The sequence below is a fragment of the Aspergillus saccharolyticus genome (assembly GCF_003184585.1).
Source record: "Aspergillus saccharolyticus JOP 1030-1 unplaced genomic scaffold BP01scaffold_13, whole genome shotgun sequence".
NCBI classification, from domain to species: Eukaryota; Fungi; Ascomycota; class Eurotiomycetes; order Eurotiales; family Aspergillaceae; genus Aspergillus; species Aspergillus saccharolyticus.
Window position 1 is genome coordinate 416,838 of NW_020290623.1, and position 21,612 is coordinate 438,449.

Here is a 21,612-nt window from a genome sequence, read left to right on the forward strand (position 1 = left end):
GCTCTGGCTCTTCTGGTGTGTCCGGTTCCAACTCTGGCTCCTCCGGCTCTGGCTCGTCCGGCTCTGGCTCGTCCGGCTCTGGCTCCTCCAGCTCTGGCTCCTCCAGCTCTGGCTCTTCCGGCTCTGGCTCGTCCGGCTCTGGCTCTTCCAGCTCTGGCTCTTCCTCCAGCTCTGGCTCTGGTTCTTCCTCCGGCTCTGGCTCTGGATCGTCCTCTGGATCCTCCTCCAAGAACGTTGTGACCCGCATCAACCCCAAGACTACCAGCACTCGTCTCATGTAAGCATCCTCACCCGCTCACCTTCACATCAACAACAACAACTAACAATACCCAGCCACCCTCAGGTGACCAGCACCAAGAGCCTTGCACCTGTTGCCGGTGGCTCCGCCGTTGGCTCCGGTGTCAACACGGCACTGTACACTGCCTCGACCTCCAACACGCTCGTTGGCACCAAGACGACGACCATCCGCGGGGCCTCGACCACCGTCACCCGGACCTACACCACGACCCTGGCATCGGCCACCGCCACCCAAGCCGCAGGCGAGTACACCAACTGGAGAAAGTTCAAGGCCAACGGTGTGAACCTGGGTGGCTGGCTGGAGCAGGAGCAGGTGTTCGACCAGGTGTGGTGGGACTCGTACGCGCCCAACGCTACTGACGAATGGACCTTCTGTAAGACGCTGGGCTCGCAGTGTGGCCCGGTGCTCGAGGAGCGCTATGCCACGTACATCACCACCGAAGACATCGACCGCGTGGCCGCAGTTGGTACGTACCCCAGCTCCCTACCCAAAACTATCTTGCCCATTCCCCCTCTTGAACCCCCCAAAAAACTAACCCCCTGAACCAAAAAAAAGGCGTCAACACCCTCCGCATCCCCACCACCTACGCCGCCTGGATCCAATTCCCCGGCTCGGAACTCTACCACGGCAACCAGCAAACCTACCTCCGCGAGATCGCGCTTTACGGCATTGAGACATACAACATGCGGGTGATCATCGACCTGCACTCCCTGCCCGGCGGCGTCAACAGCCTGGACATCGGCGAAGCCGCCGGCCACGACGGCTGGTTCTACAACTCCACCAACCTGCAATACAGCTACGAGGCCATCTCCGCCATCCTGGACTTCATTGCCGCGACCGGCGACAGCGCGTGGGCGTTCACGATCGCCCCCCTCAACGAGGCCTCCGACAACCCGGCCGGCTTTGCCAGCACCACCACGCTCACCAGCAACGGCACCGCCTGGATCGTGGAGTACACGAAGGGGGTGCTGGACCTGGTGGCGCAGTCGGCCACGCCGCGCGTCCCCATCATGCTCCAGGACTGCTTCCTGGGCGAGGAGCACTGGTCGCCGTACTTCGACGCCACCGCCAACCTGGTGTTCGATACGCATGTCTACTACTTCGCGGCCTCGGGCATCTACTCCCAGTGGGCGCAGGGCGCGATCTGCGGCCAGGCGAGCGTGCTGGGCGGTGACGGCAAGTTCCCGGTCTTTGTGGGCGAGTGGGCCCTCCAGACCCTGTACAGCAACACCTACGCCAACCGAAAGAATTTGTTCGACACCCAGCGCTATGCTTGGAGCTACTACGTCCAGGGTGGCAGTTTCTGGAATATCAAGCACAACTCTACCACCGCGGTCGATGGCCAGGGTACCCAGAAAGATTATTGGAGTTATGAGCTGTTGATTGATGAGGGCGTGATTACACCGGTGAAGGGCAATGCTACTTATTGTTGATGTACAGTAGGTCCGTGAGTGAGGAATGGGACGAATTGGGGACTTGGGGGTGGTTTGGAGGTTGGGAGGATTGAAGGAGGAGGCTAGATTTATTTTCTTTCGGTTTTAAATGAGGTTTTCATGGGGATTATGTGATTTTAATAGCCGCTTAGGGCGGATGGGGATGAGACTCATTTGGTCTCAAGTAATGATATGATCAGGAATAACAATATGTTTCATGTTTCGGGGCTTGGGAATAAGAATGAGGCTCCTGCTGAGTTCCTTGTAGAAGCTGCTGGTTGGGCAGTATTGCGGTGTACGCAGACCCAAGGCGTCGTGGGTAGGTCAGGTCCTTCAAGGTTACTTCGTCCTAGAAAGGAGTCTTTCTTCTCGCCTTCATGCGAAGGAAGGGGATTGATTAAGGTGCTTACTACAACAGAGTCACAGCCAGTGGGGGTAGATAGATGACGCTTGTAGGAAATTCACAATCTGGATGATGAAACTAGGAAAGATCAGTCTGGAAGATGTAGCAAGAAATTCCCATTCTGAGCAGGGCAATCTCAATTGAACCAACTAGGCACTAGAGCCCCAGCAAATAGTTCACCATGCGCCAGTTTCGGGAGCGTAAGTGGAAGTTCATCGGCTCATTGATAACCATGTATGAACGGTTGCTGCCCGTGTGCAAGACCCAACGACCAAATCCGACAGCCTGAAGCTCGGGTCGCGCGATCAGCGCCCTGGCAACTTGCTGGTCAGTGGGGGTCTGGACGCTACCACCGTGGCGAAGGTTGCTCAGTGGGAACGTCAGCTCCGGGTACTCATTGCCGAAGGGGCCCATATTCAAGGGAAACCCATGAATGATCATTTCCATTGCAAGAGCATTATGGTGAGCGAACAGGGCCTGTTCGATGGCCGAGAGTCCGTCGCGTGTGACGATGACCGGGTTGAGTGCCTCCGGCAGGGCTGCCACGACCCACTTGACCACCTCGGGCCACCGTTCACATTGCAGCAGATGGCGCGCGATGGCCTCGTCCATGGGGTAGGTGCCGTTGTTGTACGCCTGCCGGAGAAGAAGTCTGCAATCCGGCATCGTGCACAGATAGGGCAGAACCCCGGGTCCAGCCTCGATGGAGAACCGGCCCCCCTCGGACAGGAGCAGTCTCACCATCTCGTCGCGCCGGACATCGTGCATCGCCCACCCGAAGGGAGGTCCGAATTCTTCGTGGCTAAGCTCGGGGCTCACCGCGAAATCCAGCGCCGTGCTGCGGCTTACCCGCGCCGTAGCGAAGGGATCAGCACCGTGCTGCAGCAGCAGACGGGCCGTGGCCACCTGCGAGTAGAAGGCGGCGATGTGCAACAGAGGTCGGGCACTGAGGTCGTAGAGGTTAGCACTGAGTCCTGCTTCTAGACAGAAGCGGACCGCGTCCACCCGGCCCTCAGCCACCGCGCGCGCGAGGGGCTGACTTACCGGGTTATCTGTCCATCTATACCGACTGCTGCGCCGATTCATGTGCACGTTGGTGACAATCATGGCCTCGTAAAGCTCCTGCGGTGGCACGACCGTTTCTCTGCAGCGCTTCTGGAGTTCCTTGTGAACGAGCTTCTGGAAATCTTTGCAGGTGAGGCGGAGCGCAAGCAGGGTCTTGGTGTGGGCTAGTTGGATGATGCTTTCAGCCAGTTCAATGGGCAGCCCGGCGAGCCCGATGTTCTGTTCCCTCGCCATGGCCTGCAGTCGGTTGTTAAGTCGTCGGGCGCGGCGGCGTCGGAAGTACTCCCGGATCTTCTGGAGCTTTTCTCTCATTGTGTTATGGGTTCCAGTGTTATTCTCGGGGTGGAGTTGTGGGTGGACTTCAGGACGGCGCGAAGGGACCCTTGCGACCTTTTATTTAGAACCATATGCACCTCTGTGTTGCTGAACGTCTTGACCGTACAGCCAGCATCTTCGGCAGTGGCTCCGGCAGGAGGCATGAAAGGGAGGATTCCAGAAAATTTGGCGGCGATTGCCTGTGCCTGCGGCAGTTTTCGATATTCTCTCTATGGAGGCGGCGACGGTACACCACTCGGTGTGACGCGAATGTCAGCAATCCCTAGTGCATGTATTCAGAACAGTCTATGCAGTGAAAAAGAACGGGAAAGGTTGGTGTGCCACCATCAGGTACTGGAAGAGGACATCCGTCGGTGGAAGAGAGATTACAGGGATCGGATGGACCACGAGGAGGTTTTGCATGGGCAGGCATCAGGTGACTCATTCACCTCCATCTCTGATTTCAAGCCATCTTCGGAAGACAGGATTGGAAACATACTACATATGCGATTCATCTAGTGAACATGATTCGGACCCATGGTGCACCACTTCATTACGCTTTGGCAAGGGTCATCTTCAAAAGGTCAACACCAGGAACTAGATAAGATGCATAGGATCGAGCACGCTATAGTAATGAGATCGAGGCACAGATAAACAAGTAATTGAACTCAAGCAGTCACATTGTTCTGCTACAGTGCAATCTGATAACTATGGAAGCATCAAACACAAGAAAATCCTTCAGCGCCGAGGGCCTGCTCGAAGCAGAGCGCCAACCTCATCCCAGCGCCTGGCTATCGTAGCCTCCCGAAGCGGGCTTTTCAGAATCATCTCTGGATCCCTCCACGCTTCAAAGCCAACACACTGCATCTCCGGTCGCTCTAGCAGCAGCCAGGCAAGCCGGGCCCATTTTCTCCAGACCTTCTCCGGTAAGACTTCCGAGCCGTAGAAATTGGGTCTTGGAACCATTTTCCCCAAAACCACCGCCAGTTCGTGAAATTCGGTCAACGAGTAATAGATATTGAGGCGAAAGCCCTGTTGGATCATGTACGTGGCGAATGCGTGAGCTACATGCCCACGTCGTAGCCGGCGTTGACCGTTCCCAAGTACTTCCTCGATAAATCGGCCTGTGTATATGGATTTCACGTCCGAACATTCCTGAGTCATAACATCCAAGACATTGGGCGAGAGATGCTGGATACAATATTCCATGTGCTGGTGGAGAGTGGAGTACTTGCGGTAGGTGCCATTCCGAATCGCCAGTCTCAGGAGCTCCGGACCGCCTGGACGTCGCACCAGATGGCCTAGGAAATGTGACGTGGTGAAAGTTGCGCCCCGCGCAAGCAAAATCTCCATGAGCCTCTGATCCCTCTGCACAGAAGCTTGCTCGGAAGCGCTCTGGTGTTGACTTCGATTGAGAGCCCTGAGTGCTGGGTTTTGGGTCATCTGCCAAAACCATCGCTTAGGGGTAAACATGTCCAGCGCCCGCTCGCCGAACCATGTCAACTGATTGACGTCCGTCTGAGGGAAAGACAAGAAAATTTGCACTATATCAATATTCCGTGTCTTTACTGCAAGGTGCCAAAAGGATTCCCCGTAAATGTCACGGTCTTTGTTGGGGTGAACACCGGCATCCAGCACATTCCGCACAACACCACAATGGCCGTGGAGAATAGCTTCTGCGAAAGGCTGGACGATACCAAGTTCCACTTTCCGTCCGTGCAGATATCCTTCCTCCGCGAGCGTGTACTGCTTGTAATATTTCTTGGCAGGAAGTGCCCAGTTCTTACATCGCTGTTGGAGAGACTCTTTCAGAGTTTGGCGCAATACTGGAACGGATACACTGAGGTTGACCAAGTCCAGGTCCTCTAGCATCTTATCGATCAGAAACATGATATCCATAGGCAAGCTTTCCCAGTCAAAAGGTCTTACCTGTTTCGTAGCAGTATCTGGGGAATTTTCCCCAGTTTTGTTCGGATTGGTATCCATTCTTCGAAGAACGATCCTTTGCGTACCCTGTTTGTACCGCTGCTTTCACAGTGACGACACTGGACCTTACTACATTTATACTGTGAGTTAGAGCCAGCTTTTACTCACAGACAACCAGAATGTAGAAGGGACAAAGGCCGATTAACCCGCGATCTGAAGGATGCAAGAGACAACCTCCCACAAGGAGACGGCATTGTTCATTATCCGCTCGTCACATCCGCGCATATGAAAGGATAGCCCGTGTCTGCAGCGTAGTTGCATAGCCGTGCTGCATGTTTGGATCGAAAGTATGCATCAAAGCATGTCATCTTGCAATAGGTCATTCTAGTAGTGCCTGTCTTATCAATTAGCTGGAGTAACAGCGAAAATCATGAGACGTCGGTTACAAGTAAATAGTTACCTTCCCGCAAGAACATAGAAAAATCACCTCCCCATACTTCAGGCTCTTCATTGAGGCACCATTATGCACCGTATTGACCTGAAGCTCTCTATACAGACAGGACACGAAGATAGCCAATTGCTTGCTCGGTAGGCTGCACAGACCCACGACTCCAACCCGCACCGACACCGCCTTGCCCACCGCCCTACCCCGATCAGCATCATGCCGGGGATCCTGCCACCATCGCCCGTATCAACAGCATCCCATTCTACACAGTATTATTACCTTCCTCCTTATCTGCCTCAATCCTCCCATTTCACCCTCTCCGGCATTCAGCCCTTCAAGCCTCAACACAATACCAAATCATAATGGACTATACAGACCCCTTCCTCCAAGTCCAAGCGTAAGGACCCAAGCATCCCCTGAAAGCGATAAGACGACGTCCCTCCATCCCAGTCCGCTATTAGCTAACAATGCCGCGAATACACCCAGGGACGTCCTCTCCACCCTTCAAAGCACCCGACCCCTCTTCTCCTCCTACCTACGGATTCGCTCGCTCGCCAAATCCCCCAGCAACCCGGAGCTGCAACAAGCGCGCTCGGAGCTCGAAACCACGCTGACCGACCTGACCGCCGACCTGGATGACCTCGTCGAGAGTGTGCGCGCCATCGAACAGGACCCGTATCGGTTTGGGCTGGAATTGGAAGAGGTTCAGCGCCGCCGAACGCTCGTCACGGATGTAGGCGCGGAGATTGAGAATATGCGCCAGGAGCTGCAGCGGGCGGTGACGACGGCCTCAGCAACGTCAGCGGCGGGAGGGTCGTCGCACCTGCCGAATCCAGCGGACTTCGATGATGATGGCGACGGTGGGCTACTGTCGCCGTCTGGGGAGCGCGGCGACGACTACTATGCGGCGATGGAGCAGCAGCGGCAGATGGAGTTGATGCATGAGCAGGATGAGCAGCTGGACGGGGTGTTTCGGACGGTGGGGAACCTCCGCCAGCAGGCGGACGATATGGGGAGGGAGCTAGAGGAGCAGGCCGTCATGATTGATGAGGTGGATACATTGGCCGACCGCGTGGGGGGCAAATTACAGAGCGGGATGTCGAAATTGAAGTATATCATTCGGAAGAATGAAGGTAAGGAAATTCAACTTTTTGGGTGTTTCTATCCAACTTGTTCCGGAGCTAATAATCGCCATTAGATACAATGTCCTCCTTTGCTATCGCGGTCCTGATATTCGTTCTAGTCCTGCTCTTGATCCTGCTTCTTGTGCTTTAATTGGGAGGATTATGGCACAATGTTCTTATAAATCGTCCGGTCGCGCATTTAGACCTTGGTCTTCTTACGAGGGCGGGACTGCTCCTCGTCGTCGTCCTCATCCTCGGAAACGTCGATATCGCTGTAGTCGAGCTCCTCGATGGCTTGATCCGTGACTAAACACCGTTAGTCAATGCGAGACCGAGTGCAGGAACGGCTGAGCATCACTCACCATAGTACTTCATCGCATTGGGCCAAAGGTCCTCGGCAATGGCGATGGCCAACTCCTCACCGCCAGGGAAGATCTCGATGAACTCGAAGTCGTCCTCCAAATCGTCATCCTCGTCGTCTTCGTCCTCCTTCTCCTCAACAGCTTCACCCTTGCGCAGCTTCTCATACTTCTCCTCCTCTTCCTTGAGAGCAGCCTTGGACTGCTCCTCGGTGACATCGCTTCCGCGGTAACCGAAGAAAGCGAAGAAGCTCAAGCCAGCAGCCGAACCCTCCTCGTCCTCATCCTGCGGCTCCTCCTCAGCCGTCTCGACCTCGTCCCTCTTGCGCATGAGCGCCTCAAACTCCTTCAGCTCTTTGCGGTCCGTGTCAGCATTCTTCTTCTTCTCTGCCTCAGCGAGATCGCAGGCAGCATCCAATAGACCTTTAGTGGGATCCTGGCCCTCCTTCCAATTAATGCGAACAGGCTCCGAGACGAGGCCGTCCCAGTGATGCTTGTGTCCGTTGGCGGTGGTGATGACCTGCTTGCGCCAGTAGAAGTCCTTGACGAGGGTCTTGTTGGTGAAGTAAGGGTTTTCGTCGCGGAACTGAAAGGTCAGGCGGAAGCTGCGGGGCTCGCCGTTGCCCTTCTCGTCGACCTCGAAGCGCTCAACGGTTAGGTTCGTCAGGGTGGAGGCCAGGATCGTGGCGTCGGTCATGGTGATGGCCTCCTCGATCTCGGCAGGGGCGTTGAGCATCACGCGGGTCCAGAAGATTTCGCGCAGGTCGGGGGAGTCGATGACCTCACTGCGCTTGGTGAAGAGAGGGCGGAGGAGAAGGGTAGAGTGGCGGACTGTAAAGTAGCACAGCACGACGCATGATTAGTATATACATCGAAAAGAATAATCGATAGACTTAACGCAGCTGTGTGCTGCTTTAAAGCAATTCAATTGCAGGTTGCGCGACACCGGATGTACTCGATCCCAGATGCTGCAATGTCTGACTCCGCGACGGATACACCTCATGAGGAACAAAGTGCATAAGAGACTTACGCTGCTCAAGCTCGGCCTTAATGAACTCCTGCTCCACGAGCGCAATCTTTCTCTGCGTCTCCTTGCTCACCTCCGGCTGCTGGATGCGCTCCAGCAAGGACTGGTTCTGTTCTTCGGCGGACATTGTGAAGTGTTTGTGGGGAAATTGTTAAAGGCAAGACGTTACTGCTATTAGATATCGTAATTGAGTAATGATACTGAAATAAGTATCACTAGATATACCCAAAGGTGAAACAGTAAAAGTGATGTGTAGGAAAGGATAATTGCGATTTGCGAATAAAGGAATTGAAGAGGGAGAGGGAGAAAAGTATGGCTACGCCGGGCGCAAAGAACCACCTACACACCTTAGCTAAGGTCCTCCCGTAGTCCGTAACTACCGGTAGGTTTACCCCGGTTTAGTTTTCTTTGCCTGCTCGTCAGTCGCAAATCAAATCACAAGTGAGCCTTGACTGGACCTGACTAAGGGTTGTCTGAGCTAAGTAGGCTAAACTGAGTTGAGTCAGTGAGCAGCTATTCCTCTGCAAGGTATAGGTAAGTACGGAGTAATTAGTGTCTTTTTGAGCTAACTTCTAACTTAGCTAAGTACTTAGGTTAATTAAGGTCAATTGCTACAACTTCGCAGCAGGTCCAGTGCGCACAACCGAAAGAGGTAAGCCATTCTAGGCTCCAGGCTAGGTTGTAGATTTCTCATTGTTTTCGGCCTTTGCTTGTTACCAGTAGAGGGCCTCCAACTCGTACCTTACCTGAGTTACAGAACCTACGAGAGGAGGTCGCGGGTGAGTGGCGGAGTAAGGTAGTAGTATCCATACAAATCTACATTTCTTGCTCAGAGATTTCAAGCAACCGGAGATGCTTCAATGCGCCACTTGCGAGCGGGCTAGAGCGCTAACTAGGGTAGGTAGTTATCTAAGAGAAGTGAGTAGTTAACCTAAACTGCCTTCCAACTTCATTTAAGATCAATTCTTATTGGGCTACAGCATTGTTGGCTACAATAAATATTAATAGTTTCTTGAGGTTAAAGGTGGTTAAATTATCTAGCTTGGCTTCTTTTCACACTTAGCTTACTTTCAGGGGTGCTGGGTGTGGGGACGCACCTCCCTTTTCAATTTTTTTTTTTTTTTACTTAGCTAGGTTGAACACACTGCACAGTAGAATTTTTTTGCTTATCGCGAGACTTTGCAGATATATAAGTTAGGTAATTTCTGGTCTGTGAACCGTCCAATTACTCAGTCAACCTTCAGTTAGTTAGTTACTCAGTCTACATGACAATGTTCGAACAGAAAGATATATTTTTGAATTTCGGAAAAAGATTGTGGTACTCCGTAAAGTGGATGCTGTGATTGTGACGTCATCGAGGACTTCGCATGATCTTGTATACAATGAATGTAGAGCAACCCTTCGAAAGACTTCTTGCTACATAGGTGACAGGAAATATCAGTCTTACCTCACAGACGGGGCTCAATCTCTATGAGTACGTCTCTTTTTCCTTACATTGCAATTTATGAAGTATGTGAATACCTCCAGGTAGAATGCATCGCAGCTCAAATATAGCGCGAACAGAGCCCATCTACAGGATAATACAGTCACGATGAGATCCATAGCCCTTCACATGCCTGAGCAGAGCTCACTGGCTACCACTTGGAGAGGCCATGTTCAAGTCAGCGCAAGTGCTGAGCTTACAGCTGAGAAATCCTGACGTACTCCGATTATCTTCGTGAGAACAGCTCCCTTTTTGATTGTGAGGAAGCCAGCAAAGACCACCATAATCCGTCAAATCTAGGACCTCCTACAAAAGCGTTCTGCAGTTAATATAATAGGACAAGATCAAGATCAAATCTGGAAAAATGAATTGATAAATCAGTAGCCGCCGATGCACACAGCATCCGAGGGGAATAAATTAACTAGAAGCACAATCAGATAACAAAAAAAGACACCAATTCCATAGCAAAAAATGCATGGAAACAAGGGTGTGACAACAGAGAAGAAAAAGAATGGGGTAAGAGAAAAGAAAGAAATAAGATAAGAAACCTTTGGCGTGCGCGGATTGACCATGAATCTCGATATCAATCCAACATGTCCATCATCATACCTGCATAGTCGTGTCGTGCGTCTCAGTAGAACATTATCGACGAAGATTGAATCAGAATAAAAATAAAAACTTTTCCGCGAGGAGATCGAGAGTGGTGAGACTCTCAATCTTGATGCCTCGTGTTTCGTTGCTTTCCCATTAGAGTATGGATCTTCTTCTCTTTCTCACTCCTTTTTTTTGAATGTCTCTTATTCCGAGAGACATTGATAAGGAAACCCAGGCCAGTTCGCCGGTGATGCATGCATGCAGGGAAAGAAAACTAGTAAGCAGATAAGACAACGAGAAAATGCACGCCAACAGGCAAGTCTGCAATGCGGTGAGTAGAGTGGTGTGAGTGCCTCATCTCTGTTACGAGCGAGGAGGTGTTGGATGTCGAAGGGAACTCCGCCCGGCAAGGCCCTGAAGGTTCAAGCAGGCCATCCAGCAATCTTCTTTGAATATAATGTAACCTCCCCTTATCGCGACCCAATCGCGCCATCGGTCAGGTGCCGGGCCAAGCCAAACTTACCGGCACCGGCGCACGTGCCCGTCGGAACAAACTGAACCGCTGTATTAGGCATGATCTTCCCCCACTAAAGCATCCAGTCTAATCCGTTGGCCTCTTCCTCTACCGGAAAGACCTCTCGCGCATATTCCTCCATATCGCGCCACCCCTGCCATAAATGCCGGGCCTCGTCGGTCACACGAAGCGATATCACCCCTCCGGGACCCTGCATCATTCCGGCGCCTGCGCCTTTGCCATTGGCGGGCCCCAGTCCCTTGGGTGATCCGGCCGCCGGACGGGAAAACTCGGGCTGTGGGAAGTAAGGCGCGTCGCACTGTCCGAACACCACCTCGATCGCCTCCAGCTGTTCTCGATATCCCGGCGGAATGTTGACTTTGACTTCGATTTTGGGAACACGCACATAACGACAGGGACGGCCGAGCGCACGCGAGAAGGCTGCGCAGACTTGATTGGGAGAGAGTGTCTCGAAGGTGAGCGCGATGCTGTGACCACTTGTGAGCAACCACCCCTATCAGAAACAACGGAAAAAGTCAAACCTACCGATGCCCATTCCACTTCTTCGGCCCATCCTTGAAAATCTGCAGCAACGCGGGTCCCACATCGTGTTCCGAGTCTAGCCAGGGGAGCGGAATGTCCGGATCAAAGGGCGCATGCCACTCGAAACTTCCATCCGGCATGAGCTCCATCTGGAAGAGCGGGTAGGGTAGACTCGTGAAATTATTGTTGTAGATCCCAGCATAGACAAAAGTCGAGGGCAGGCCCAGCTGACGGATGTAGTTCTCGACGGTGAATTTGGGGGCCCAGAGCGGTACTGGAGGCCAGGGCCCGTGTACCGAGTGGTCAGGCATACTGCTGTAGATGTAGTGTTGGATTGTTCCGGCTCGTTTGGCAGCGTCGGCGAGGGCGCGACCAATGGCAACTTCGTCGCCTGATTGTGAGGTCGTGTTGATAAATGCGAGGTTGGCGCCGTCGAACAATGCGTCCATTAGCGGGGTGTTGCCCAGCAGCGGGCCTTGGAATAAGGTGACATTCGGAAGCTCCTGCAACTCCTCCGCAACGAATCCCTTGAGGGAATGGATCTGAGCGCGAACATGGTGTCCCACGGCCGCGGCAACGCGAATCAGGGACGCTGCTTGGCGACCCGTCGCATTTACCACGGCGATGGTCTTCTTTTGTTGTGTCATGGGGGAGGAGGAGGAGAGGAGGAGGATAATGTGGAGGGCGGGAAGAAAGAAAAAGCCTCCGGTGGGCTGCGGGAGGAAAAAGAAAGAGGATGCGGGGTAAAGAACACGAAGGAGGAACAGCAAAGCGATGGTAAAAGTTGAGAATCAATAAGTGACAGTACTTGATCCAAGAGCAGATCAATGCAAGTAAATGTAGTTCTCTTCAGTCCGAAACAAGGTCAGGTGGTATGCCACCAGCACAGCGCACGTTTGTGACTAGTGCAGCAAGTAGCGGTGGTTAAACGACGAAGGAAAATTGAACGACGGCACGGTGGGGTAAGAGGAGAAAATGTACGTGGAGATCGATGCTAAAACAACTCCCCCAAGGCGACGCGATGGTGAAGGAGGAATTATTTTCTTTTTATAGCTCAGTAGACTATCAGCGGCCCTTCGCGATGGATTTGTTCAGGAATGCCGCAATTGAAGAAATCGATGATGCAAGCCTTGAATGCAGATAAAGCTGCTGTTGAAAGGAAGTTGCTTCCTGGAACGATATCCGTCGGGCACAAGGTGAGAAATCGCCGCGTACTAAAAAAGACTCCGCTGCCAGGAAGGTCGCGAGGGATGAAAAAAAGGGTAAAGAAAAAAAAAGAAAAAAAGAATAAAAATAAAAATAAAATGATAGAGTATTGGAGATGGCGCGGCGGGATTGTCGATAATCGATAATGCTCCAACTCTCAAACCCCAAATCGGCGCAGTAGAGACTACTATAGTCTATAACACCACACACTACTCGCCAAGAGAAGGGGTTTTGGTTAGTCAATGGGTGGGAAATGCGGTGTTTTCTGGCCGTTCAGTGCACACAATACGGAGAGCCCCTTGATCAGGGCAAGGAAATGTGAATAATAAGAATCACCGGATACTCCAATATGGGCCAGCAAAGTGGGTTGTGGACCAGCCCCAGGGCCTGGTCTGACGCCAGGTGAGGGAATTGATCTCACGATGGTGGGCACCGATAACGCAAAGCCTCCCCCCCAAAATTAAAGTAATAATAACCAGGTGCAAAAAGAAAAACAAAAATACAATGGCTGACAAGGAAAAATTGAACTCCAGACTCACAAGAAAATCCCGTGCTACCGAATTGAAGCCGAAACTGATATCCACACTAGCAAAGCGACGGAGGGGAAAAATTCCCAGTAGTCCGTGGATCAGGTCCAGTGCTTGGTTCCGAGATTCGCGCCCACAAACAGAGAGACCCTAATCAGCCCTGCTGGCCAGAAACAATCGATGTATGCACAAGGATCGCCTCGAGAGACGCGGAATCGTGCTAAATTCAGGCACAAGGGGAGGTTACCTCTCCGGGTACCACACCGCAGGAATGGAAGAGAGATGTAGGTATGAAGCTTTGATGCGAACGATATGCTTGAGAATGCGCTCCCCCAGTTTAGTCCGTGCAAGTACTACAGTTCAACGGCAGGGTTACAGGTGGTGGGAAGGGATGCGCTGTCGGCATTATATGTAAGTAACTGCGGTCTGTGTGTCTCTCTTTGCGACAATGGGGACCTGAGGAGCCAACAAGCAAGAATCGCAGCATCCACCATGTACCTTAGGAGACACAGCCGACTGGTCTGGATTGGGATCGTCTGGGGTTTACCGCGCACTCACAGGAATGGAGTCGCAAAGTAGACTAGTTGGTACACGGCTTTTTTTTTTCTCTATCTTCAAATGCCTCAACCCACTCGACCTCAAGAGGAAAATCAAGAGTGCCTGTCGCAGAAATGACGAAGACAGAGCTTCTGCGCCTCGTCCCGTGATGGGATTTTGGTCCGATATGGTTTCCGAGGTGGTTTATATCGAGTAATGACAATCAGTCATAGAATGAGCCATGTCAGGCGGCTTGAAAACTCTGGATGGATTATCCTTTTCAGGGTCAAGAGGTAGCAAATAGCTATCAGCTAGTACGGACTACGGAGGTGCTCGAGTCGCATCTTCCTGTATGACTAGTAATCGGAAGAAGATTTTTGACTGATGATTCTAGTTTCTTCCTGTAAGCTTGCTGTCGGCCAGCCCCATCTTTCATCTACTGAGTAGTATGCTCCTCGCCTCGTCTAATGTCTACCCCCATTTGGACCCCGGCGATGACCGCCAGCGTCGGCAGATCAGGCAAGTCAACGAGATCGCCAGTATCACTTGGCCCTGAACGTAGTAGTGCAGTGCAGGGCCTGGAAGGGGGAATTCGCCAGAAACATCCATCCACCAACTCGCTTCAGCGTGGCCATTGACCGGGTTTGCTTTTACGTAACTCAAGATGCAATTCAAGCGTAGTCGGGAGGCGAAATTCAACAGATTCGTCCGCCATGATGGCCGAATGATGGCATCATGAGAGCAGTGTAAGGAGGGAACCAGGGATCACGGCATCTTCTATAGCGGTGGAGTTAAATTAGATGTTGTTGTTCAACACACAGCCCCCGCGCTGTAAGCTGAAAATGGCAAGCATTTCTGAACACAATTCTACAGAATCAAAAAGTGTAGTTGATGTGGCCCCCATCCCCTTGTCGAATATGACAGAACAATCAGGATTCAGAAGGTGGTAACTGTCGAGTACGAGGTGAAGGATACCAACAGAGGATATCAATGCGACGATCAATAATGCTGTTGGAAAGCCATGAGAGGTGAACAAAAATCGAGAATAAAAAAGCCATAGAATGAATTTCACCCCTCAAAGACGATCCGATCCCGGCAGTGGCAGACCAATGAAATGACGAGCTTTTGCTGGAGCGGGGAAAAACAGCAGCACAACTTAACCACGCGGATCGCCCTCGAGCCACCGCCAAACCCGGCTCCGTTTCGGCACCGCCTACACTAACTAACTGGTGATTAGCCTAAGAACTATATACAATATTCATTTGATACCTGGCACTCAGAAGTTAGAAGACCTTGAAGGAGATAAGGGAGAAAAATAGCAGGGCTGCACATAACCTAGACATCTGTTACACACATGTTTGTACAGTCCGAACCGCAGACGAAGAGACATAAAAAACTAGCTGGAGCCCCATCAACCATCAACCTGCCCACGTTCTACTCCGGTCTCCAGACCCATTTCATCGGCGATGGAATCCCCCTCACGCCGGCCAATCCGTGCGCCGCACATCCTCACGCGTTGCTTCCCAACTCGCCAAGACTGAATACGGTGTTCGGATGAAGCGGATCGTCACTTGTCCTTGATCAGGATCACTGGGAGCTGGAAGATTTTTCGGGACTAATGGGTTCTGAAATAACCAAAGCTGATAACAACAAGCAACGGTCCTCCGTGTCAGTGTCGGTCTTCCGTGCAATAATCCTGACTATCGAACTAACTTTCTAGTGACCGGGGGGGGGGGGGGGTAATTCCCCAGAAACAAACTCCGGACAATCCGCCCCGTAAGACCGAGGTGGCGGGGTCAGCTGTAGCCTTTTTTTCAGCTTCTCTGAGGAGAGAGACACAGGCCACGATGGCTTATCTGATGACTCATACCAGTCGAGAGATTCTCTCTCAATCCGTTGAGCCCCAATGGAGCTAAAACAGCCCTCGCAAACTGTAAGTGTAGTTAGGCTTACCCCGTAAGTAGTAGCAATCGCGCAATAGAAAGCGGGGTATCATGGAATGGCCGCTGACCCATCTTGCCAGGGCAGTTTTGCGACCTTTTAGTGGGATCAATACAGGGCTGGGGCCGGGGCTGGACTGGCAGACATGATGCTGTCATGGTGCATTTCTCCGTCCAGTCCCCATTCTCGGTGAGAGGGTGCGTGCATGATGCCGGCCCATTCAAAGCCCGAGCCATTTGGGGTTGGGGTTGATGTCTCCGCGGGCAACTTTTTTCCATCTGTAGTGGTCAAATTCCCGTGACCTGCCTATTTTGTCGGGCTGTCCGTTCGACACGGCGGACCGCTCCGAGGATAGCATGTTTCGTGTTTGCTGACTTACTGAGTATCTGATGATTGTCTTGTCAAGTTGCCAGTTGGGTCAGGATCTCGCCACCGGTCGTGACACATTTTGAGATCTAATCGATATGTCGGTTATCAGATGGAACTCATGATGGGGTTGATTTGCGGGGCTCGGTTAGGTCCAGCCGTTGATTATCGCTCGGTGCCTCGAAGGTTCGGCGAGAGTCACGAGACAGTTCCTGGATTCTTGAGGTATAAGATGCGGTTGTTGCAGACGCGTAAAGCTCACCCCATTTTCCATTTCATTTCCTTATCTCTGATGCTCGGGTCTGAATCCTTATTGCAGTCACTGCTGTCTCTTGTCAGGTGGAAATGGTTGCAAGTCATCGAATATGGCTATGGCTAGCTAGGTATGCTGGTAAATCTCTGTTCGTAGCGCCATTGGCCAGTAAGGTGTACAAGACCTGTCTGATCGAAGACAACCGAATCTCTGAGCGAGAGCTTGCTGTACGATGGGAATCACACTCGAGACAGTGGATCGAGAGGTATTTAAAAATGAGTGAATAATGCGAACGGCCGCGAAGAAATTCGTCAAGCTCGGCAGTCACCACTGGCACCCATGACGGGATGCCGCAAATAGAGTGGCCATGAGTAATAGCTTGACCCGTTCTACCTGGTGCATAAGCTACCTAGTAGACTTAAGCTCCTCAGCTGTAATAAGTTAGATGCATGGTCACAACGGCACGTACTGACTATTTGGAATCCACTTTGGTCCTAGTCATCAAATATCATTATATCTTAATTATAAACACCTGATCGCACATATGCCATAAGCTAGTCATAATATACAAATGCCGAATATTCGAAAGGACCCGTGCTAGTTAGATGCCAAGAACGCAAGACAGACGCCGTTTAAAAACACAAGCTCCAGAAATGCCTCTAATTGCTGTCCAAGACAACGACTTCCGCTTCAGCTTCCCCGATGCTCTCAACGCTGAGCACGTCTCCGGCGTTCACCCCCGTGATGAAAGCACCATCGCCTTCGCCCAAAACTGCAGTGTCGCGGTAGTCCAATCTGATCTTAGCCTTGCCGCCCTTGGTCATGGGCAGATGGACGTAGACGTTCCGCTTCTTCTTCTGGGTGACAGCATCACCAGCGCCTACCGTCCATTGGAATGTCTTCGAAGGCTCGATAATACCAGCACCCATGACGAAGTCCGCATGAATGGGGATAGTCTCGGGGATCTTCGGGACGGCAGCCTCCTCCTCTGCGGGCGTGGCCTCCGGCCCCGCCGCGAGCGGCGACAAAATATGCACGAAGCCTTGTCGCTTCGCAGCTTCATCGAATGTTCTCGTGTGGTATTGAGGCTTGAGTCCGTACTTCCATGGGAGGGCCCAGATCTGAAGGAAGTGTACCGGCTTGTTGGACTCGTTCTGTTCGGAATGCGCAATGCCTGTGTTCCGGCCTGATTAGCTTCCGCCAAGAGATATCCAGAAAGGCAAGTAAGACTTACCTGTGCCACCGGTCGTGAACTGTACATCACCCCTCTTCATGCGATAGAATTGCTTGCCCTGCGCACCCTCGGCGCCCTTCTTGATCATGCTGTCGCGATGTGTGAGCTCGCCGTTAAGGATGTAGCTGAAGATCTCAGCGTCGCGGTGAGGGTGGGTTGGAAACCCATTGCGGGCTGCAACGCGGTCTTCATTGAGCACGCGGAGGCTGCCGAATTGGTTGAATTTGTGGTCATAGTAGTTGGCGAAGCTGAAGGTATGGAAGGTCTTCAGCCAGCCGCCGTGTTCGGCGTAGCCGCGCTCGCTGGAGCGGCGGGCAACGATGGAGGCGTGGGCGAGAGGCTTGGACATTTCGATGGGAGTAGTAGTTGAGAAAATTGCTTTGGCTATGAAGTAGATGATCGGAGTGATTATTATCAGTAAATAGAGAGGAGTTGCGAAAGGACTGAGAGTGATGCGCATTTTCAAAATCTACTCCCTCTGTCGCCGCGATCGATGATCGGCTTTATAGTTCTAGTTAGTGGCATGCAGTTCCAGGCGGGGCGGAGATCCGTCGTGTAAGCATGGGGTAAGACTGACTAAGGGCCGCCGGCATCATTTGTCCTTTCACAATAATGCTGAGGGCAGCATAACCACCACTTTTTCGCGTGAGTGGCTGAATTAGCGATTTAGACTCGATAAGAATATTCTAGCCTCTGAGCTGTCAGTCAATCTTCGTAATATAGGGTGGTTGATAAGTTCTGGCTAATTGCCTACTAACAATATGCTGACTGACATGCTCTGATCCTCCATTTGTCAATGCTCCGTAAGATCATGATGAATGTCAAAAAGTGGACTTCTGATTGGTCACAAGATGAGTCCCTATGATGACATAATTGACGGCCGTTTTCATCCACCTCGACGTTAGATCTACAGAATCTCATTCTCTAATTCTTTGGTAATTAGGATAATCTAGCTCCAAAGACTTTTCGATCGGCGGCCTGGACTGAAAATTTTGGTATTCTTTCCCATTATGGTCGATCATCCGGAATTCACGGCCGTTGCCGGGCAAAGGCTCGGGTGTTCTTAGTGAGGACTCATTCACAATCTAAGTTCCTGCTTCTCTTGTTACGAGCTCGGTCTAGATATTCTCCTGTTCTTATGAATCATTTTGGACCTTAATGGGTCCGTATTTCACTGCAAGCTGCATGGCTACGGTTGTCATTTCAATTTTACATGTCAGGGGTCCAAGCGAAGCGAGTCTGAGGCAAGCTACACAAAACAATGATATGTTACAGTCCCTAAATACTAGTAGCCTACTCAAGCTTTTAGGACCTCGAGGCCTTCTCTACAACTAATGTAACAATGATAGGGTGAAGCTGCATATAAGAAATGAGTACCTTACCTGCTTGCGTTTGTCTACACGTGGTCAGGCCAACACAAACCCCGTTCGTAACAGTCATTCACTGAGTACAGGAATGACCTCAGGCAATCCCTCCGTCACCTTAAGGACTAACACCTTTAATCAGCTATTCCTCGCCTACATCTTTGGCCTCGCACAGTATCTATCTATTTCCTCGTAGCCTCATCGGAGGTTTACCCAGTGGCCACGTGCGCAACGCATGCAGGACTTCCCTCGGGACACATGGACAAGTGGTGTCAAGCTAGCTGATCACAAACTCCACGATGTCAGCCCTTAGCGGGCGAGCTAAAACCGGAGAATACGGAGCAGATGCCCTTCGCAGATGGGTTGGTGAGCCGGAGCTTCAGATCACAACACCGATAAGCCCACAGTTGTCTTCCTGATTACCATGGACCTCAAGTCAAAATTCAGCTTGGGCGCAGCGGTCCCTCCTAGTATGTATTATCAGAGCTCCTTCTGTGCAAGAAGTCGACCTACTTTTCAAAGAGGTTCGAGGACAACTAGGCTGAGGCAAAGGCATCGTCTGTCACTCTTCCAGCAGATGGCACCTTTTTCAAACGAAGCTTCGAGCTTTTCGTTGAATGGCTATATACTGGTACTTTCACTTTGGCGCAGGAAGACCGCTTCGTCCGGATCTCCTGGCTTCTGGAACTGGCCCGATTCGCCGACATGGGAAATATGTACGATATGAACATCAGGCATATCAGCGCAAGTCATCTTGCATTAGCAAACGACCTGCCCGCAGGAAATTCCGTTCGTCAGGTCCTGGTCACCGCACTCGTGAAACCATACTTAAGTTCGCAAGAATTCACTTTCATCAGGGAGCTTGCGCTGTATCCCAGACTTACATTCGACCTTGCTGCGGAACTCAGAAAAATTTGTCACGTGGAAGCTCATGCTTCGGGGGCGGAACCAGCTTTACTGATCCTCTGACGCAGACAAAGATACACATTGATGTGAGCCTGCACGATCATTATAGACCTGCTGTTTTCGGACAGAAGCCTGGAAATTTTTCGTTCACTGGCGGGGATATCTGTTGGGGGCGATAGATGTTAAGCTAGTATCAAGACAGGAATGAGAACGAGACCAGCGTATGGCGAGCATAAGCAATTTCGACTGCAAATTGATTTGGACCGCAAGATGAGGTACTAAACCCCGAGTCTGATCGAGGAGTAGTGATGTGCTTGTGTGGACTGATCATAGCTCAACTAGCTCAGATAGTGTCTTCAAACAATGATCCAACATAGCAGATGGCTTCTTCTTTTCCTCCTATAACTACCAGTTCAACTTAATTCATTTGCCTACACATGGTCTCCGACATCGCACTGGATTCAAGCACCATATGCGCATAGACTAGTAGCTTAATCAAACCCTGCATGAGCCTTCTCCAGAATCAGACCCACTGCATTTCGCGTCGCACACTGTGAGAGTAGATACCTATGAGAGTAGGCATGTCTTCGTGTATACCAGCACTGTCTCCAAACACCCTTGAGCATCAGTCTAGGCTCGAATCTCACTAGCAACAATTCATGCAGCTCTAGTTCTCCATGATCAGGACCAGCCCGGGAGAATCCACAGCATACTCTCAACTCACAATCTACAAACCAAGCCATTACCTATTGAAACGACCCGTACAATCAACACAGTCGCATGTCAGAGCTGAAACTCTCCCGCAAGTCCCCAAACCCAAAACAAGAGCCGACCAGACAATATCCCCGACTCCACATCTACAATACGACGACATATCAGCCTAACCATTCTCAAAACTATTTTCACAGAAAGCATGCCCACCACAAACACCCTTCAACCCTCCCACAAACTTGAAGACAACCCCCATCACTCTCAGCCCAAACCTTCACCGACCACGTCTGCCTCCAACTACAAGTCCAAACTAACGACGCCACAACTCCCCCAAAGCTCCCAGTCACACGAATACCACGACGAAACTCAAGGCTCCAAAGAGACGGTGAAGCCTTCGATTTCTCCCTACCCTCCTGCAAACCAACCCAAATCAACCTGAAGATATACAGTCTATGCCAGAACCTCTTTAGTATGTGTGTATGATAGGTCCCATGAGACTTTTGTGGCTGGGGGCTAGAACGGTTCGGAGCGTCTCCAATCCCCACAACTCAGTGCGCGGAGTCGGTCACATGCGGTGCAGAAAATGTCGCCGTAGAACGTTTTGTCGCAGCTAACTAACCTATGTGAGCTTTTTTCCCCCTTCTTCTTTTTCTTTCCTAATTCTCTTAAATACCTACCGAGCGTCTAGCTACCGTGGAAAGGAAAAATCTTTACATTGGAGATGTTGTTGTTGTTGTCAACATGCTTGATGCTGCTTGCTTCTTGGCTTTTTTTTTCTCAATTTCGAAGTCAAATCGTCTCTTTAATGCTTCAGTCTATTGAAGATGGCCTAGTCGGGATGGGCATCATTCTGACTCTTGGATCCCAACACCATATATCTAACAAGCTTGAAGAAGCCACAAAAGGTTTGAGGATTTGAAATCTTTCTTTTTATTTGGAAATTGAACATGGGTCGATATATCAACTCTTTCAACAAAGGGTATCGATCGGTATCGTCTATATACAGCTTCTTTTGTTTTCTTATCTGTTTTCCTCCTT

General features: G+C 51.3%; 7 protein-coding genes across 7 annotated transcripts in view; 2 read left to right on the forward strand and 5 right to left on the reverse strand.

The window, feature by feature from the left end:
* Window positions 1–1,890, forward strand: part of BP01DRAFT_423170 (glycoside hydrolase) — a 2,546-nt gene extending 656 nt beyond the window's left edge. The window contains exons 2-4 of the mRNA XM_025579614.1: window positions 107–277; window positions 334–764; window positions 854–1,890. Coding sequence (XP_025431738.1) covers window positions 107–277; window positions 334–764; window positions 854–1,731 — 1,480 coding nt within the window. The 3' untranslated portion in view covers window positions 1,732–1,890. The remainder of the gene's footprint in view (window positions 1–106; window positions 278–333; window positions 765–853) is intronic.
* A 20-nt stretch (window positions 1,891–1,910) lies between these two features.
* Window positions 1,911–3,877, reverse strand: BP01DRAFT_38555 (ankyrin repeat domain-containing protein). Its single transcript, XM_025577607.1, has one exon. It carries the CDS (start codon window positions 3,509–3,511, stop codon window positions 2,291–2,293), a length of 1,221 nt encoding a protein of 406 aa, XP_025431739.1. The 5' UTR covers window positions 3,512–3,877; the 3' UTR covers window positions 1,911–2,290.
* A 324-nt stretch (window positions 3,878–4,201) lies between these two features.
* Window positions 4,202–5,989, reverse strand: BP01DRAFT_38556 (uncharacterized protein). Its single transcript, XM_025577610.1, has 4 exons — window positions 5,901–5,989; window positions 5,647–5,834; window positions 5,444–5,569; window positions 4,202–5,379 (listed from the first exon to the last, which is right to left on the reverse strand). Exons 2-4 carry the CDS (start codon window positions 5,759–5,761, stop codon window positions 4,253–4,255), a joined length of 1,368 nt encoding a protein of 455 aa, XP_025431740.1. The 5' UTR covers window positions 5,762–5,834; window positions 5,901–5,989; the 3' UTR covers window positions 4,202–4,252.
* Window positions 5,990–6,150: 161 nt separating this feature from the next.
* On the forward strand, window positions 6,151–7,479 carry BP01DRAFT_356392 (SNARE domain protein). The gene is made up of 3 exons (XM_025574941.1): window positions 6,151–6,282; window positions 6,372–7,018; window positions 7,084–7,479. Exons 1-3 carry the CDS (start codon window positions 6,248–6,250, stop codon window positions 7,158–7,160), a joined length of 759 nt encoding a protein of 252 aa, XP_025431741.1. The 5' UTR covers window positions 6,151–6,247; the 3' UTR covers window positions 7,161–7,479.
* Window positions 7,022–8,716, reverse strand: BP01DRAFT_356393 (histone chaperone napB). Its single transcript, XM_025574942.1, has 3 exons — window positions 8,399–8,716; window positions 7,372–8,199; window positions 7,022–7,315 (listed from the first exon to the last, which is right to left on the reverse strand). The coding sequence occupies exons 1-3, from the start codon at window positions 8,520–8,522 to the stop codon at window positions 7,209–7,211; spliced, it is 1,059 nt and encodes a 352-aa protein (XP_025431742.1). The 5' UTR covers window positions 8,523–8,716; the 3' UTR covers window positions 7,022–7,208.
* A 2,328-nt stretch (window positions 8,717–11,044) lies between these two features.
* Window positions 11,045–12,401, reverse strand: BP01DRAFT_38592 (NmrA family NAD(P)-binding protein). Its single transcript, XM_025577642.1, has 2 exons — window positions 11,533–12,401; window positions 11,045–11,474 (listed from the first exon to the last, which is right to left on the reverse strand). The coding sequence occupies exons 1-2, from the start codon at window positions 12,174–12,176 to the stop codon at window positions 11,060–11,062; spliced, it is 1,059 nt and encodes a 352-aa protein (XP_025431743.1). The 5' UTR covers window positions 12,177–12,401; the 3' UTR covers window positions 11,045–11,059.
* A 4,456-nt stretch (window positions 12,402–16,857) lies between these two features.
* BP01DRAFT_356397 (pirin family protein) lies at window positions 16,858–18,094 on the reverse strand. Its single transcript, XM_025574943.1, has 2 exons — window positions 17,594–18,094; window positions 16,858–17,533 (listed from the first exon to the last, which is right to left on the reverse strand). The coding sequence occupies exons 1-2, from the start codon at window positions 17,940–17,942 to the stop codon at window positions 17,019–17,021; spliced, it is 864 nt and encodes a 287-aa protein (XP_025431744.1). The 5' UTR covers window positions 17,943–18,094; the 3' UTR covers window positions 16,858–17,018.
* Between the last annotated feature and the right edge of the window lie 3,518 nt (window positions 18,095–21,612).